At 37.7% G+C, this 19,297-nt stretch overlaps 1 protein-coding gene and 1 long non-coding RNA gene across 3 annotated transcripts in view; one reads left to right on the forward strand and one right to left on the reverse strand.

Annotated features, from left to right (window-relative positions):
- Lix1 (limb and CNS expressed 1) overlaps positions 1-9,104 on the reverse strand; it is a 49,028-nt gene extending 39,924 nt beyond the window's left edge. The window contains exon 1 of the mRNA XM_052750696.1: positions 8,779-9,104. Within this exon, the coding sequence (XP_052606656.1) occupies positions 8,779-8,860 (82 nt within the window). The 5' untranslated portion in view covers positions 8,861-9,104. The remainder of the gene's footprint in view (positions 1-8,778) is intronic.
- LOC128118226 (uncharacterized) overlaps positions 7,031-19,297 on the forward strand; it is a 100,567-nt gene continuing 88,300 nt past the window's right edge. For both annotated transcript variants that reach the window (XR_008221053.1, XR_008221052.1), the window contains exon 1: positions 7,031-7,200. This is a non-coding gene — a long non-coding RNA (uncharacterized LOC128118226). The remainder of the gene's footprint in view (positions 7,201-19,297) is intronic.

Genomic DNA, 19,297 nt, shown 5'->3' on the forward strand with positions numbered 1-19,297 from the left:
GGACTGAGGTGAAGGAACTCAACTTCTTATAATAATTCAAAATGACCTACCAGCTTGGTGTCCCGTTTGACTCAAGTGGGGGACAAAGCTGGAGTGAACATGAGGTTCTTTACCCATTGCCCTTGCTAAAGACACTGAACTGCCTGTTGGAGACTGTATCCAAGAAGAGCTGGAGAGTCAGCTCAGTGGTTAAGAGCACTCACTGCTCTTGCAGAGGACCTAGGTTTGGGTCCTAGAACCCACACTGGTGTCTTACAACTGTCTGTAACTCCAGTTCCAGGAGATCCAATGCCCTCATCTGACTTCTGTGTATATACATCACATACATACAGACAAGCAGGCACACACATATACACATACTAAAATAAATTACATTTTTAAAAAAGGAAGAGATAGAACTTTGAAGAAGAAGCCAGATTGTTAGAAAGAATATCATTACTTATATGTGTGTGTATGTAGTATTTATGTATGTATGTATGTAGGAATGGGCATGTAGGAATCTCAAAGCTGAATGTTTCTCTAAGTCAGGGGAGGTTGGACAGAACATAAAGTCCATGAGAGGTGGGTAGAAAATGAAACAGCAAAAGAGGTTTTTTCCCTGTAGATTGAAAGGAACCTGGGCCTTTTCTGAGGACAGAGTTTTAAACCAAAAATCAGAGCTTATTACACACACACAAACACACACACATGTAAATAATCTATATTACATATAATTTATAACATATAATAAAACATACACATATATGTGGAGAGACAGAGGGAAGGAAGAAGAGAGAGAAGCAAAAGAGTTGTGTTTTCAACTTTTCAATGGAGACATCAATAGGGATATATGATCTCTGTTTTCACATAGGAATTGTGAGATTTTATATGCTCCACAGATTATAAAGTGTGCTTTATTTGCACCCTGAATGATAGGCACTAACTGATATACATTAAAATGTGCACTGTGTTTTGTCTCTCCATTTATCACTAGGAGGAGGGCAGTTGCTGAGTAATTCAAGTCTGTGCTCCAGAATCAGATAGCCTGGGTTTGAATCCTGTTTGTACCACAATGAGTAGATACCTACCTGATCCAAACTGAAGTTCCTTATCTGGGGAAAGCAGTGTGTGTCTTAAAAAAAGAAAATGCTCAGAGGAGGGCTCCACACATGCTAAGCACTAGTTTCTTAACTATTGTGATCAGAGATGTTGAAGGAAGGCATGATTATATGTTTGCATATTGCATCTTTGAAACTAATTGCTCATAGAGTTCTGGAAACCTTATCATTAAATGCTCTAAAAATAGTATGCATGGCTGAGACTTCTCTCATTAAAAACATTGTGATATTTATTGCCCAAATACATGAGAATTTCAGAGATTGAAAAGAACAAGCTCTTTTGAGAACATTCACTGGTTAAGTCAAAGATTTAGAATAGCCAAAAAAAGAAAAAGTGGATAAAATGTTTCATGTCTCAATATCTCAAGTTATTAGTATCCCAAATTTTCACTTTTTGATGGATAATAAAAGCAATGGATCTGTTGTTAGCAAGAACTACTGAGGAATTAACTTTTATTTTAACTTAATACTTAGTGACTCATATGCCCCAGGAAAGTAAAAATAATATATTTCACAGCCCAGTTCAATCACTTAAAATGCCATTCCTAGAAGAGGCCATTTGTTCACACACATACACACAAAGGATTGTAAAAGTCTGTTATAAGACTACCACAAAAAAAGAGCCAATTTTTTTAATCCTATATCGGGAAAATTTCTAGCTGAGTAAAATATCCCTTGCCAAAAATAATTAAGACAAGTTGGAAAGACTGCCATTTACAAATAGATCATTAAATGGCTTTCAAGATAATTAACATATATTGAAATTGATTCTCTGCTTTTGAACAGATGGATTTATGTTTATAATACTTTAACACCACCTTTAATTAAAATACCTGTTAACAGGTGACATTTTACAAAATGTTAAATAGTATTAACTATTCCAGCAACTCAATCATGTAGAGCTTGTTCTTATCAGTGTGATTTCCTAATTTAATTGAGGAAAACAGAAAAAAGACCCTCAAATAATGTAAAGGACAAACTTGTAGTATATTAATTTATCATGCATGCACAATAGATTGAGAAAATAGGGTGCCTCTGGGTCTTGTGTTTTGTCTGTCTTAGCCCCAGGAACTGACCAGCCATGCAGCTGTCTAGGCATTTGCAATGATCCCTAGTTTTGGCTTTGGCCAGGCCAATGAACTCTTGTAGACATTGCCCCTGTGTCCAGCAGCAGTGGGCGGGCCCTGACCCCCTTTCCTTTTGTGTGAAAGTTCTTTTAAGGTAGCCGCACTGGCACAGTGGGACAGGCAGCTGGAGTTCTCTTTGTTCCCAGCAGTGGCACTCTTCAAGGGTTGTGCCCCAGCTCCTTAAGCTGCTGGAAAACTGGCTGGCTTTTGTTTGGTTTTTCTTTCCTTCTTTCACTTCCACCCCCTAATTCAAACATTTCTCTGAATCCTTTGAGTTGTTTTACATAGTTAACTTTGCAGGAGGATCTATAAAAATTTAAAAGTAATATCATTCTTTTTTTTGGGGGGGTACTTTTCACCTTTAGAATTAAAAAAGGCTGAACTGTAAATCTTTTTTATGAGAAAAGTTAAATAACATTTATTTTATGTATATTTGCAAGGACAGGGAGAGAAAAGGGAATATGAAAGAACAAAAGGAAGATGCAAAGGCAAATTAAATGAAAAGTCATTGTATGTGTCACACTTAAATAGCAGCAGCAGCATGATAGAATTCACATGTGTGGTTTACATGTGCAGCATGAGTGAGATGATATCATCCAATTTTAAAGGCTGTATAGAATAGAAACCTGATGCAACCTATTTTCCAATTATGGGGTATATATCTTCCTCCATGTTCTATTGGGCCCTGACATTGCACTGTATTTATGACACTGATGTGAGATAACCAACTGAGGATCAGGCACACAATTCAGGTTTATTAAAATGGTCACATCTATACAAATATGGTTTTAGGTATTTAGGTATAATGTATTTCCCTAGAAACAATGATTTATAGAATGGTTCTTAGTATTTGCCACAGGGTCAGTGTATAAAGCACAAATAGAATTGGGCATAAGAAGAATGCCCTGGTGACTTATAGCTGGAGGCACATTCTGAGGATACATGTAGGTGTGGTAGATTCTGACGTTGTGCCAAAGTGGCTCATGGAGTGATTCTGAGCTAGTCATAAGGAGAGCTCGAGGCAGCTCCCTGACTGAATTGCCTGAGGTGGCTTTCTGTCTTCAGGGCCTCTTCTTTCATGGTCGCTCCTGCTTATTTTGATGTCAACTTCTTCCTAAATGTAGTTATTCTCTGATAATTCTGTCAACTGAAGAACGGCTTGGAAGAGTGCTGGGAAGTTTACTTCATCACGAAGGAGAATACCCTAACAGTGTGAAAACTCTTCCCCTCTTCCCCTTCCATGGGGGAGAAAAAATTAATCAGTAGTTTAAATATATCTGTTATATACTTCCCAGGTACCTGGACTTGTAGAAGGCATCTGGCATGTGACAAAAGTACAAGGTCTGACTCTGCCCTGGGACTTAAAACTAAGCTATAGACAAAACCACCCCAGAGAAATTGTAACAGGTAGTTCAGAAGCGTAGGAGAGAAACTCAGATGAAAAAGCATAGGCCATAAGTGCCAACAGAGTGGTGGGTGAGTGATAGGTTCTCACAGCTGCTCAACAAGATGAGATCGCACCAGGGATCAACTGATTATCATCGCATCAGGGAGAAAAAATAAAGCCAACAAAAATTCAAAACTGTAACATTCCATTGACTCCAGAGAGACAACGGAGAGAACCACAGGGTGGAGTAACTGTCCCTTCTGTTAGCTTTAAACTTTCAATAGGATTCTTTTTCTTTTAAAATAGAATTGTTTTAAATGCCTCTACAGACTAAACTTACATGGGCATTTGAACATTGAGGAAAAGAAATAAAAGCCTTTGGGGTTAAAACTTGAATATAAAATATATTAAATAAAAGTTCTTTTATGAAAGGCTTCTAAAGTTGTCTAACATTTCTTAAATCAATCTGTAGCACATAATCAGTAAAACCGTATCATTTAAACAGAAAGATCATAACTTAGAACCTCACCCTCGGGCAGCTGTATCCTATTATGGGCTGTAACTTAGCACATGAGTTTCAGAAGTTGTTAGAATTGAGTTCAAGCTAACAAATCTCAACTGTTAAAAAAATAAAATAAAAAAAATAATAAAAACCTCTGGTGAGATGGGGCAGCAGCCTATGAAGAGGCCACAGACTGATCTCATGGGATGATTGTCTATCATATTTTATTTTGATTTGTTAAATGTATTTGCATATGAGGAAAAAGGTATTAGGGCAGATTTGGCCTTTAAGTGACTGAGAAGTCACCTTCCCCCAGTTAAAAGACTTTGAAATAGTTTCTCTTCATGCTGTCTTTCAATATTTAAGCTGTCAAATGAACATTTTTTGATAAAAGATAAAAAGAACATCTTTTATACCACTGATAGCTGAGCTGAAGTTCTCATTTTTTTCTCAGTATGAATTCAAATAAAAGTCATTGTATCCTGTTACAAATAAAGTAAGACTGGCATTTGAATGGGTTTCTATAAAACATGTATTTCTAGTTTAATACTAAAAGTATCAAGATTTACTCTATTGCAATTAAGATGGAATCATTGCTCTGTAATGAAATGGTGTTCTTTCAAGGGCAGTTTATATGGTGGAATGCACTGCAGTATGCAAAGGAATTTTATATCCCTTACATCCATCCCTCTCTGTGAAATGTGAAAACTATAAATGTATCATCAAATTTATAGATTTCAAGTAACTGCACTAAAGAGAATGGGACGGAAAAAATACTTGACTCTTGAGGATTTTTGTTCTCCCAGGCCATATACTGCCAGATTCATGATTACTAAGATGTTTTTAATAGCCTTGTAGTCTGGTATGAGTTTTCCAAAGGGTAGAAATGTGCTCTTTGAAGTTAAGTATTCACCTATCTGATATATATAAAACCTTCCATGCAGAGAAATGTTTTTCAAATAAAAAAGTTAATGTACCTCAAATATGTGAGAAATTTGCATCTAACTGAGCAACATTTAACAAAGACTCCATCTTACTTTTTCATCATAGAATATGGAGAAAATACTACTGAAATCTAACATATAGCTTCATAAGGCTAACCCAGTAATCTACTAATTCTTGTGGCTGAAATGATAATCAAGATAGCTATTAAACAATCTCTTGGAGAAAGTTATTTTGATTTGGTCTTCAGCTACTGAAAGTAACATATTCCTAGAGGCTCATTTATCATTTACTAACTTTACATCTTACTTGGTTTGGGAAATGGTTTCCTACTGATAAAAGCTGCAGTTCTTCCCAGTTAAGGTATCAGTAATACGCTTCCAACAGAGTCACACAAAGCCATAAACTTCCACAAATAATTTAAGATCATACCTAACTCCAGTACCTCCTAATGGCCTATGTGTCAGCAAGACTCAACCTGCTTCTCCTATTCAGTCTCATTCAATCCATGCCTCTTGTATGGCCTTTGGCCAAGTAGCTTCTCCTCCTCTAAAAACGCTTCCATGTCTGCATCCCTGTCATACTCTGTTCAAATATGATTACTTACTAGGCTCCCTCACCTCCCAGAAAGTTCACTTCTCTTCCCTCTCTGTTTTCTCCACAGACTTTGCCATTACAGCCCTGATAATATGGTAACTGGCACCACTAAAAAGCAGCGTTATATAGTGAATGACTAAAAGTAAGGAGTTGGAAGACATTTGTATCTAGCCTCTATCCCCTACCGTGGTGGGGCTTGGTCAATTTGCCTCCGTTCCTTAACTTATAATAACAACACGACAGTACTACAGCAGTATTTGCATTTACTGGCTTGCTATGAATAAATGTTCCTGGCATATTATCTGTCATACAATGAGGATTTAATATCCTAGCGTCTATAAAATGGATGAAGTAACACCCTAGAAATAGTATGCAAGTATCTTACCTTTTGTAATGTGAAAAATTAGTACCTAGGTTAGTATCTGCTACATAGCCATCTTGAGATCATGCATTAGTTTCTTTTGAGAAAAAGCCAAGGACTGGTCAAACAGTAGCAAACAAACTAAGTACATGCTCCTCAAGAGAGGGCAGGGGCTGCTCTTAAGATGGCTCATCTTTGCATGTGACTCATGACCCATGGAATGAAACTGGATGACACAAAGCTCAGAATGAAAGTCAGCATGGATACATGCCATAATTTCTCTGAAAACAGATTCTGTCTGGTTGAGTGCTGCTATCCAGTGCTGCCTATTACAGAGATGCTCCTGTTGTGGAGAACAGTCTCATGCCAGCCTTCAGAAGCAAATTTCAGATTGGGAGCCCACCTTATCCCAAACCTCTTTCATTTGAATGTCAACTAGGAAGTAAAGAAAAATGCTGTGATTCCTTTCCTTTTAAGAAAGAAAATAATACTTTTAAAAATATACAGCTATCGTAGATGAACAACATCTAAACTACAGCAGACTTAACATATTGTAAAATGCCATCTGAAGGGCCCTCATGGCTAAGCAATGCATTCAACATTTATTTCCTTAAGTGAATGTAACTATTCCCACATGGAGCTGCCTCAGACTAGAAAATGCTCAGAGTGCTTTTCCTAATCAACTTGAAGAGAAAATTTACCAACTGTTGCTTGTTTGTAAGCAAATCAAAAGCCAACCAAGGGTGGTGAATAACTCGGGGGGGGGGCATTTTTTGCTCTCCATACTGTGTGTCCAAAGAGTGAAGAAAATAGCACTTTGCATTCATAGAACAGGAGTTTAGAAACAACCTGATGTTGTTGTTGTTGTTTTTAATATATATATACTCGTTTGTTCAGTTGGGTTGGGTTTTATAATTTTTTTGAAGACCCCTTTCATCTTCCAAGAGAGCAAGGAAGTAATTCTACTTAAATAATTAGCAGTGATGTATTCAAGCGCACAGCCCTCCTGCCTGGCAGAGACTGGATGGATCATGGCAGAGGAGGAGCCTGGAGTGAGTTAGGAGAACGGGAGACTTTTCAGAACTTGTGAGTTAGGCTGGGGGCAGGGTTTTTTTGTTTTTTGTTTGTTTTTTTCCTTCATACTCACTAAGTGAGACAAACAGCTGTGAGCGGCAGTTCCTCTCAGGGTAAGTCGGCAATGAAAAATGCCAACTTTAGGATTTGTTGTTGTTGTTGTTGCTGTTGATGAATGAAATATATGAAATGTGACACATTTTTTCCATATGAAAGAATTTCTGTGTAGATTATAATGGTCTCAAAAAAAAAAACAGAAAAAGAAAAACAAAACCAAACAGCATTCTTGCAAAAATTTTGGTGACAGACAGTATGCAATTGGAAGAAATTAGTTCAGCTTAAAACCTGGACCATGCAGCCTCACTTTTCCCCCATTTCTTTTTACTGCCTCTAAGCTCCAAATTCTAGATGTAAGTCCTTGCAATTTATCCAAAACTTTGGACATGCCAAAGCCTTTTACCCTTCACTAAGAATTGAATGCATTGTAGGAGACATTCTTTCCCTCTCTTTCACTGAGGAAAACATAACAAGCCAGAATAGACTCCAGGCTAGGCTTGAGGATGGAGTGATTTTTATTATTTCTAACATAGCTATTGACAAATACTTGAAGGCAATATTAAAAAAAAATAAGAAAGAAAATAGCTTTCATTTTATGCCTTAGAGGACAGATTGATAACAATTTAATTTCCAAGAGGGAAATTTTATAGAACGTGGCCCAATGTTTCTCTTTCTTCATCACACATATGAGAAATATAAGCTACAGGGACATCTGGAGAGGACCGTTATTCACTAATCAGAAGGCAAAATCCAAACCACTGGTACTTTGATGGAGACAAACATCCCTAGAGTCACAAGCTGTAACATATTGCAGGCTAAAAAACATTCCATATGCATTTTCACCTTTTGGGCAGTTCCAAAGCGCAATTCTATTTCAGAAGCCCTTTGTAATCCGACACCCACTGTAGATAAGATACACTGTGAAGATAGTCTGTTTTGCAGCAGCAAGAAATCAAATTGGTTCCAGAAGTGAAGTTATATGACAAATGGTTTAATAGTATTGCTGGAATTGGAAAGCTTGACTGAATTATTTTTCATAATCATTTTAGAAAAAGATTTAAAAATAACTTTGCCATGCCATGTGGGGTGGGGGTGGGGATGTAAGTGAAGTTAAAGGCATCTCATTTTATTGGCTTTATAATTCGTTATTAAAATTTAGGAGCTCAGTAGTGATTTATCATTAAATTTTGTTAGCTACAAGTATTTTTAGATAAAAACAGTACTTGATTCAATGTGACTAGTTACATTATGGAAGATAAAATAGATTAACAACTAGAGATGCTTTTTTAAAATTATCATTTCCAAGTTATTTTTAGTTTTCATCAAGTTCCAGTCAGCTTTGTGTTATTTAAAAAGCATCTGGAAAAGTTCATTAAGACTTGGCAGGTTTTAGAGTTTAGAAACGGAGTCTTCTACACAGTAGTGTCTTGGCAAAATAACCCAGAGCCTCATAGATGTAGGTAAAATGAAATCATTCTCCTGGTTGAAGTCGGGAACAATTTAAATATCGCTTAGCCCACAGCACACGACTACAAAGATCTAGCAGAAATCATAGTTAAATAGGATGTGACTAGACACTCAGAACTATTTTCTAAAAAGTTAGAAAAAATATGGTTTTCTCCTTCAATACTTACAGTCTTTGAAGACCAAAGCCGGGTCTCTGTGAGGCAAGGTTTGGGCAATGATGTGCCTTAGAGATTCCAAGGTTCTGTCCATCTCGAGTCTGCCTGTGCAAGCCTCCTGCACAGTGTCCTCATGCCTGAATTCTTGCAGCTCTGGACTGAATTTGTGCAGTTCATTGATGCACTGGATTACCAAAGAATCCCTTTTAACATCTGCCAATCAGACATTTCCCAGAATCTAAAGACCCTCAGGGCCCTCCTCTCAGGCTTACTTATCTTTGTTGTATTCTGAACTAATTAGCCTGAAAGGCTGGCTGACAGGCTGGTTCCCATTGCTTCCTCCTGTTAAACACACCCACCTACAGGCTGGCTGGGGAAGCTCACTAATCACGGGAACAGATTTCCTCTCCAACCAGATTTTGCCTGGATCCTGTGCTGCCTGCCCATTTGGGCATTTCTTTTGCCCTTCCATCTTCAAATGCGCTGCCCCAGAAATATAGACTCAAGAAGTATGTTTCTCAAAGCAATTTACTAAATACAAAGGAGAGGCTCCTTGAGACTGCCATCATTGTATAACCACTATAACCAACATAATCTAAATTCCTCTTTGCAAAAAGGGGTATTATAAATATTATGATTGGAATTAGATGATGCTTTATGTATACATTCAGAATCCTCTCCCCAATGATAGTCACTTCTGGTGAGCAGTATCAAGCAAAACCTGGTGAGCTATTTTATCACTCGCATGACCACACTTCTTTTTCTATTGGCCCCCAAGACGAATCATTCCTAAGACTGACTTTAATTAATCGTGATATCATTCACTCATAATAATTCATTCTGTTAAAAATCTCAGGGTGAGGGTCTGGAAAAATGGCTCAGTGTGTAATGACCCTTGTTGTAAGTGCAAGAGGACTTGAGTTCAACCTCTCAGCACCTATGTAAAATCCAGGCATGGCTACATGTACAGGTAACACTAGTGTAGGGAAGCTGAGACAGGTGGAACCCAGGACCTGTCTACCAGTCAATTTGGCAGAAATAGGGAGTTTCCTACTTACAGAAACACAGTTTCAATAAAATAAGGTGGAGAGTGACAGAAGAAGATGTATAACATCATCCTCTGGCATGTACCTGCATGTACATCTGAGCATATATCACAGATACCACCACCGTCACCACCACCACCACCACCAACAACAACAATAGCACTATCACCAACACCAACAACAGCAACAATATCACCACTACCACTAACAACAAAAACAACAGCAACAAGTGACAAGAATTTTTGGAGAGCAAGAGCAAAAAGTAATACCTTTAAAAGAATATAAAATGTCTATAAAAGAACTCAATAAATCAGATTTTTTCTATGATCTCTACAGCATCCATAACTATGTGTAAAAAAATATTTTGACAAGAGACAAACATGTCATGTGATCACATTGTAATAATAATACCAGAAATAAAAGGACTGATTTTAATGTCTGTGAGTGATTAGTTGTTGAGGAGCTGTGGAAGACTTCTTTGCTTTAAGTCTTCTTTTCCTGACTGCCTGTGTAAGTCTTTTACATAGCACTCACTACAGATTGTTTTCTAATGTACCTTCCAATTTTCACATTCCATTATTATGAAACTAGTCCTTTAAAGACTGTGTATAAAGTGCCTTTCATGTGATAATTTTTTCAGCTAGTTATAGAAGGGTGGGCTTAATAAAAGAAAAAAGGAAAAGTATAGCAGTAACTAATTGTTATTATAATTATATAAAGACTATTTCCTGGCAAGTTCCTACAGGAAATATAGGTCACCCAAAGAAGAAATTCAAGGTTGTCCCATGGACAAAAAGATTAAATGAAATGACACATAGATCTCTATATACTTCATATGTATGCTTGAACTTAACATGAAGAGACTTACTTTGGGTCACAAAGTATACTTTATATGGCCTGCACTAAATTGTGAGCAAGTGCATGCATGTGAGTGTACGTGTGTGTGTGTGTGTATGTGTGTGTGTGTGTGTGTGTGTGTGTGTGTGTGTGTGTGTGTTGCTGAAGATCAAACCCAGAGATGTGTACAGGCTAAACAAGCAATCTATCATTGAGCAACAACTTTAGGCTAGGAAAATATTAGTAACTGTAGTCCAAGAGTCCAAAATTTATTTTTTATTTGGAGGAAAGAAATTCTTAATTTCAGAAATAAACTGGGTGATTGGTGGTTGAAAAATAACCCTGCTACCCTGAGATCACACACGTGGTATGAGTGAATGCAAGTGTTTTGAGAGTAACATAGTATTGGAAACCAAGGCAATTAATGCTCTCATTATAGAACCAGGACAAATAATATGGGTTTCCCAAAGGAGTGACAGGGATAATAGGAAACAGAAAAGTTAGAAATGACTCATGCCTGGATTTTGATTAGTAAATAAGCTTTTGCTGTAGATCTAAATTGAATGCAATAATTCTTTAAAACATTTTATTTGTTTATTTTATGTGTATGGGTGTTTTACTGCATACATGTCTTTGCACCACATGTGTATCTGGTGTCTATAGATGCTGGGACCTAACCCTGGATACGCTGGAGAAGCAGGCAGTGCTCTGAACGAGTGGCCAGTGATGTCTTGAGACTCAAATTCTAATCTTAAAAATAGCATGGTAGAAGGAACAATAAATGTGGGCTCAATAAGGCCTAGGATTATATTTTTGTCATCTAACTGTGAAAAGCCACTTACATTTCTCATTCATAAAATCAGGGAGTTATTCTAAATGTTCCATTATGTTCTTAACACTTAGGATTCTATGGTTATAAATAAACACAAATATCTGCATAGATTTTCTAGATGTCTAGAAAATCATACATTCATTTCACAAATGCTAGACTGATATTCAGAAAGTCACTCTAGTCTTAGTCAAGCTAACCATTCATCTGTAGGAGACACACAAATCAATATGATGAATTAAAAGATGCTCACTTGCCAGTGCCACGTAGGAATTTGTAAGAAAACTATGAGCATCAAAACAAAATTTCCATGTTCAAAGAAACATTATGGTCTTTAGTGATTCACATTTTATTCAATGAAAACAGTAATTTCAATAAAGGCAGATTACACATCACAGCATCATTTCTTCATTAAGTCCAACCTTTCAATAAAAGTTTCCCATCGCCTCTGATTACACATCTCTCTTTCAATGCCCATAGCATTTCTTAGGTCAAACTGCTGTTATTAGCAGTCTACTATGCGGTTTCTTACTTTACTTTGATGTAAAAAGCAACTGATGGAGATGGGAGGGGCAGAGAAACATTGAGTGACAGGTCTATTTTAACAGGGACTCACAGCCTTCACTGTGAGCATTGCCTACCTGAAGGTTATGCCAAAGGCACAATTAAAATATGGAAACGAGATAAAAATGATGCTCTAACAAGCTCTGTGAAAGCACTAACTTAAAGGATGAGAAACAGTATTTAATTGACATGCTCAGTGATGGAAACTCAGCCCCCAGTGATAAAAGAGGGTGCTTCAGTGAAACAATGAACATTCCAGGCTTCTGAGGTGGAGGGGAGATGACAATGAAGGGGGTGGGGTGGGGGACTGGACACAGAGAATATGAGGAACAACTTTGCTGTTAAGGAAAGCTCATTTTCCTCGTCCTAATAGCATGCTTATTGTTGGATAATAACTCTTCATACATTTATGATAATGGTATGGGATGGAAGCCACCAGTTGTAATTTAGGAAATACTAAATGTACCAATGGGTCACTATTAGTTAAAAATGGAAAAGAAACTTCTCCTTGTGCCAAGTGTGCTGTACTCTGGAGAAAGTGACCAACTTGTCAAGACAGGGAGTTGGACTGTTGGTCAGGATGCAGAGATTTAGTGTAAAGAAAAACTTCAGTCCATGGCATGCCAGCTCCAAAGAATAGGCATGTAGTCATAGCCTCAACTGACTTACATTTATATTATACATATAAAATATATCATTATTTATAAAATATCATTATTGTGTGTGTGAGAGAGTACAAGAGCAAGATGAGTGTGAGGGTGCACATGCCCTGGAGCACGTGTGGAGATTGGAGACCAGAGAAGCTTTGTGGGGTTAGATCGCTCCTTTACAGAGATTCTGCTAATCCATCTCAGATAGCCAGGTTTGTAGGCCAAACACATTTATTCAGTGAGACATTTCAGTGGCCATTGTGGTGACATTTTATTTGTGCTGAAATGTGGTGATATTTTATTTCTATGTTAATAAATAAAGCATGCCTGGAGATCAAGGGGAAAAAGGCCAGCCATTTTTAAGTAAACACAGAAGTCAGGCAGTGGTAGCACACACCCTGATCACTTGGCAGGCAAGGTCTCTGCATGTTCAAGGACACACTAGGGGACAGCCAAGCGTGGTGACACATGCCTTTAATCCCAGTACCAACCATAGAGACCTGGAGGTCTGTACAGACAGGCAGTGACAAGTGAGGTAGCTGGGCTAAGGGCCAATGAAAGGGAAGAACAGCAAGGCAATAAAGGTGTGGGTAAGACAGGAAGTAGCTCACCTTTTGGTAGCTGCAGAGCTGGAGAGGTAAGGTTGGTGGCTGTCACTATTTCCCTGATCTCTAAGGCTTTCACCCCTGTATTTAGCTCCATGTTTTTTTATTTAATAAGACCGTTTAGAAAATCAGCTACAGGCCACTGAATTTTATTTTTGGTTTCTAACAAAATCAGATGACTGAGGGAGGGAAGGAGGACCCTGAGTGAGAACTGGTATGATTATCTTCCCTGAAATAATTTTTCACTTACCTGCTTATGCCTTGATGCTGAAAAGTCTATGACAAAACAGATGAAATTAAGAAGAATTAAAGGCATGGAGTTAAGATGTTAAGACAGAGTGAGTGGTTTACAGAAACAGACAGATTCCAGTGAAGATGTGCAGGGTGAGCTGGAAGGGTGACATGGAAAACTAGTGAGTCAAAGTCACGATCAACATTGTTTCCTGGGAAGGTGGGAGGGAAAAAAAAGAATCAGATGTTAGCTTTGTTGAGGTTCAGTATCAGCTTTGCTTCACTTTAGTGAGAAAGGCCAGAAGGGATGAGTGACTGCTGAGCACCAACTTTAGTAACTAAAAGAAGTGAGTGGACTTCTCAGAGTTTAGTTGTTTGTCGGGAGGAGACCAATGAGATGTTTGTATAAGGGCATTTATGAGTGACAGCTGCAAAGATAATTACTGACACTTTCTACAAACAAAAGTTTAAAAACACAAGCAACATGGTGGAATTTCACTCCAGACTTTTCATCCATGATGCTTTGACTACATTAGGAAATTGTCAATAAGAAGCAATCTGCTGAACCACATGATAAATAGAGAAATAATGAACATCCTGTCTGCAGAGTAAGGGGGTGGAGATTTCTTCATTTTATAGAAAAATATTTTTAGAAAGCAGTTACAAACTGTCCTTTATCCTTGCTAGGGATATCTGAGTTCACGCTCATAGTCAGAAAACACAATAAAAATAAAGTTTTCACCTATCAGAGCCCCTTGGTGAATATATTTGGGGTTCCTGCATGGACATATGTGTTCTTCTAGTCGTATATGACCAGTTGTCCAGCCCTATCTTAGAATTTGATCTCAAAGAGAGGCACAGTTTATTCTTTAAGAAATACTTTACAGGTCAATAATATCAGGGAAGGTTTTGCTCACAGGTTAACAGTTTTTATATAAACTTGGAATTGTTTAAAGCTGGAAGAATTTGGCTGTTCCATTTTATAAGATTGGAGATAATGATGTCAAGCCATTTGGTCATTAGGTATGTGTCCGTGAAAACTGAACTGATACTTTAATGGTGCCTGGCTGGCTTCCAGAACAATTCATGTTTTGAAAAGGATAGTTTAAAATTTTTGGTTTATGGAGTAGATTTTGCCAATGGCTTTTATTACAATATTTTCTTTCAAAGTTTATCTAATTATTAGTTCCTGTCTTTCCATTTCTCTCAAACTTTCCCTCCAGGACTGGGATTTATACAGTTAGTTGTTTGAAAAAAATTGACACAAGATGTGGCTATAGAGTGATAAGCTTTGTCTGTAAAGAGGCTACTGAACTCCACCAGTCTTTGAGCCATTTCTCAAATGAACAGGATGGGGGTGGGAGGGTCTTCCACAAAGAGTGCTGGGGGCTGAGACACTTTTTTTTAAAATCATGTTTCTAGAAGTATGGTTGTGCAGAATGCTTAAATTTTGCAAAAATAATGAGTAATTTTAAATAAATATATATACACTAGGAGAAAAAGTATTAGGTTAAAACAAACATAGAGAATGTTTATGTTGGTTAGAAATGACTTAAGTATGAGATTAGTTGATGTTGCCAGGTTTCAGTAACCAGTAATTTCACAGCTCCATCTATTTTAGATGAAGTTTCCTGTAAAGGTTGCATCATCGGTAGATGCTTAATTCAGCTCCAGCTACTTACAGGTATGCTTACATTAAGATAAAAGCATCATGCCCTTCCATTTCACACTGTAAACTATAATTTCCACTTACTTCCTATGCTGTTGTGACCAGAGTACTGCACTTAGCAAGCATTCTGCTGACAAAGAACTATGCCTTTTCAAACTTTGTTTAAGGAGGAATGGGAAACTGCACACAAAGGGGTCCTATTTTCCCACAAGTTGTAAACAGGAGAAAGTTCAAAGTAATAAATTCTTCTGTTCCTCTAAAAATACCTGGGTAACTTTGAGCTCAGGGAGAAAGTGCTCTCTCCCATGCCCCTCTTCCCTAGACTCTGAGAATATTCTCATGGAGGACTTTTATCTATGGAGATGGGATTTTCTTGGACATGTAATGAGAGGAAAGGCTTTGTTTAATAAAAAAGTGAGATATGGCAGGATAGACATCAAAATCTGATTGTGCAGACTGTCTCCTTGCACTTCTTAGTGCCTATAAGGTAAGACAGGTGTGGTGCCCAGTGACTCTACAGAGACTCCAATCGGGTACAAGCTTCAAACCACCCCAAATGCAGCTGTGCTGCAATTCACCTTTTTATTATTCATCAGTTCTTGCCATCAAGCCTCTCACAACCTCACTCATTCTGTGACTTCAGGCAAGAAAGTTAGCGTTTAAAGATGTTTGCTTACAGCTACAATTAAAATGAGGTCATAGAGAATCTCTGTAACTCTGGTATGAGAGAATAGACCCTGTTCCACAGTGTTTCTGCCGTGTAAATTTCAGTCCTGATTTCTTTCAAATCATTCTTAACATTCACAAGTGTCCCTGAGACTCACCTAGTCCTCTTTAAAATCAAGTTACTGTGCCGCTCAAACTTAGTTGTTTTTCACTGGTGCATCATTTTCCATTCACAGAACTCATTTGTGACTTGGTCCCTTTTGACTATAGCACAGCAATCACACTACACTTCTGTCTTCCAAATTTTCTGCATGACTTCCTCCTTTGCATGTTATCTTTTTCAGTCTATCTATTCAACCAAATCTCCCTTCAACAGATTGCCTCCTCCAGTTAATGCTGGCCTCCCCCTCAACTTCTTTAAAATTTATTCATCAGCATCTATTTGGTACCAGGCTCTTAAGTAGAAACTTCCTTCTGTTGTAAGGTTGTTTGCTAGTCTTAGCTTTCCAAACCCAGGTGAGGTGATCAGCCAATTATAAATTGTATCTTAAAACACCCATGTATCTTCCCCTGGTAACTTTACACTATCATGCTTTTGGAAAAAGGATGTAGGAAAAATATACTTTTTTTTTAACCTGTTAAAATAGGACAAACAGTAGAATTATAGCACTTTTTAAAAAAATTTTTTTAAGGTGTATATATTGTGATAATCATACCAAGCAGCACATTTATATTATGAAGTATACTTTAAGGAATTACATTGACACTAATTTGATTTTGTTATGTAATTGTGTGTGGTGTGCACACATGTGCACACATTCACCCATGTGTGCATGTGTAGAAGCTAGAAGTCAACATTGTCTTCCTCTATTCCTCTTCACCTTATTGAGTTTCTCTTAATGAAATGGAAGCTTGCTGTTTTGGTTAAACTGACTGACCAGTCTGTCCCAGGGACCATCTACTTTTGAATCCCTACCATCTCAGCACTGGAATTACAGATGTACACACAGCATGTGCCTTTTTCTACATGGGTGCTAAGGATCGAAAATTAGGTCTTCATGCCTACACAGCAAGCACTTTACCCAACATACCACCTCCTCCTCCTATAGAATGTTGTTAACAATTTGACATGTTGTAATGACATTACTATCTACAATTCACAATATTAAGGCAAAAGACTTAAATGTATGACACCAAATATCTTTGCAAATGCTAGTTTTCTAAGTTCCCTGGGCTTTGGAGCTGTTCCCATATTCTTGGTTATCACACAACTGTGAGGTCCATTGGCTACTCTGTGATTTTTAACCTCCAACTCTATTATTCAGTTGCATTAAGATGGTACTTCATATAGTAATGACAAATTAAGATAAGGCCCAATGCTCTATTGAGAGGTGCTCTGGGGGACAAATGACTTGTGTAGTAAGCCTCTGCCCACCCTGGAAGTGGCTGGCAAACCTGGAGATAGCACTAGAGAGATTAATTGGATATCTGTCAGAAAATTCACCAAGTACTTGGCAAAAAGAATAGTTATTTTAAGCTACACTAACCCTGTGATTAGTATGCTCTAAACATCCTATGATTCTGGACCAAGATTAAAGTCATCTATCTGGGACGAGAGAGATGGCTCAGCGGTTAAGAACACTTGACTGCTCTTCCAATGGTCTCGAGTTCAATTCCTAGCAACCACATGGTGGCTCACAACCATCTGTAATGGGATCAGATTTCTTCTTCTGATGTGCACGAAGACAGAACACTCACATACATAAAATACATAAATAAATAAACCTTGAAAAAAAGTCATCTATCTGCATGCTGAATAGATCAGTGGCTACCAATACCAGGTTAGTACAAATATAAGCCACATGTTGTATGGAAAAAGCTTGTTTAATAGGAACAAAGTCAACCATTCAAGAAACTGAAAAGCAAAGCTTCTGTCAGACACGTTTGGGTGGGTGTGGGTTTGGGTGGGTTCTGAACCTAGGGATTCAACTATGCTAACTTGGTCTGAGTTGTAGTAATACTAGAAAGGATCAAAGCTTAAGTATAAATGAAATAGGAAAGATGGTTGGTCTAGCGAATTTTATTGACTTTAAGTGCTTTTGTTTGTTTTTCAAGACAGGGTTTCTCTGTGTAGCCCTGGCTGTCATGGAACGCACTCTGAGACCAGGCTGGCCGCAAACTCTAAAATCCATCTGCCATGTGCCACCATATCTGGCTTTTTTTTTTTTTGAGACAGCGCCTTTCTACCTAACTCTAGCTGTCGTGGACCTTAGTAGACCAGGCTGCCTCCCGAGTGCTTGGGATTAAAGGAAGGCACCACTACCCTGGTTCTTAGTAAGGGTTTGCATGTGTACACTGAGTATCACAAAAGTAAGTAAAAAAATACTCTACCACCAAGTTACATCATCCCTAGTCTTTTTTACAAATATTTACAAAAATTCTTTAATCTAGTCTTCATAACTCTATGATTGACATTATATGTTCCTATTTTACAAATCAAAAGAATGAACTGAAAGGCTACGGAAGGTACTTGTTGCAAAGATCTAAAACTAGAAACCCTAGACTGTCTCCCACCTGTGCTGTGAAGCAAACAAGGTCTTGCACATCCTGATCCCCCAGGAATATTTACACTCACAACATACAGATTTAATGCATTAAAAATAGGTTTAGTTTTGCTTTTTAATTGTTGACTATGGATATTTTGAAACATGTAGGTTAGAACTTGTCTGGAGGGCTAGAGAGATGGCTCAGAGGTTGAGAGCACTGACTGTTCTTCCAGAGGACCTGGGTTCAGTTCCCAGCATCCACATTGCAGTTCACAACTGTCTATAACTCCAAGACCTGACACCCCTCACACAAACATACATGCAGGTAAAATACCAATGCACATAAAATAAAAATAAGATTAAAAAAAGAACTTGTCTGGAAAGATACCCCTGCCCCCAAAAATCTTAAAAACAACAAAAAAGAAATCTCTTGCAATCAGATCTTAGTTTCTAAATAAAACAAAACCCCCCAAATCCAAATCCCTTATTACTTAGTACTAAAGCTTTAAAAGCTTCCACGAATCTTTGTCCAATTAGGTTGAAACCTGTTTCTGATTTGAATTTGTTTGGTAGGTCACTTGAAATTCTAGACTGTGAAGGGTAAGAACCATGTAAATCTGTCTTCTAATGTTCTTTATCAATAGGAATGAGCTTTGTATGTAGTAGGTGCTCGTCAACTCAGCCAATGGAGTAAAGCCAAGATGAGGTCATACACTTTTATTCCCAATTTGCTTTCAACACTCTGGATATAAGAAAATGTATTCCAAAATAAACATTCTGTGGTCTTATTAAGCTGTCCTCAACATTAGTTTATGTTATAAAAATACTTTTGGCAGAGTATAAAAACTGAGTACCTCAGCTTAAAGAAATAACTAAAATTTAAATTAG

Source organism: Peromyscus californicus, unplaced genomic scaffold (genome assembly GCF_007827085.1).
Source record: "Peromyscus californicus insignis strain IS unplaced genomic scaffold, ASM782708v3 Scaffold_22__1_contigs__length_63687245, whole genome shotgun sequence".
In the NCBI taxonomy this organism is placed as follows: Eukaryota; Metazoa; Chordata; class Mammalia; order Rodentia; family Cricetidae; genus Peromyscus; species Peromyscus californicus.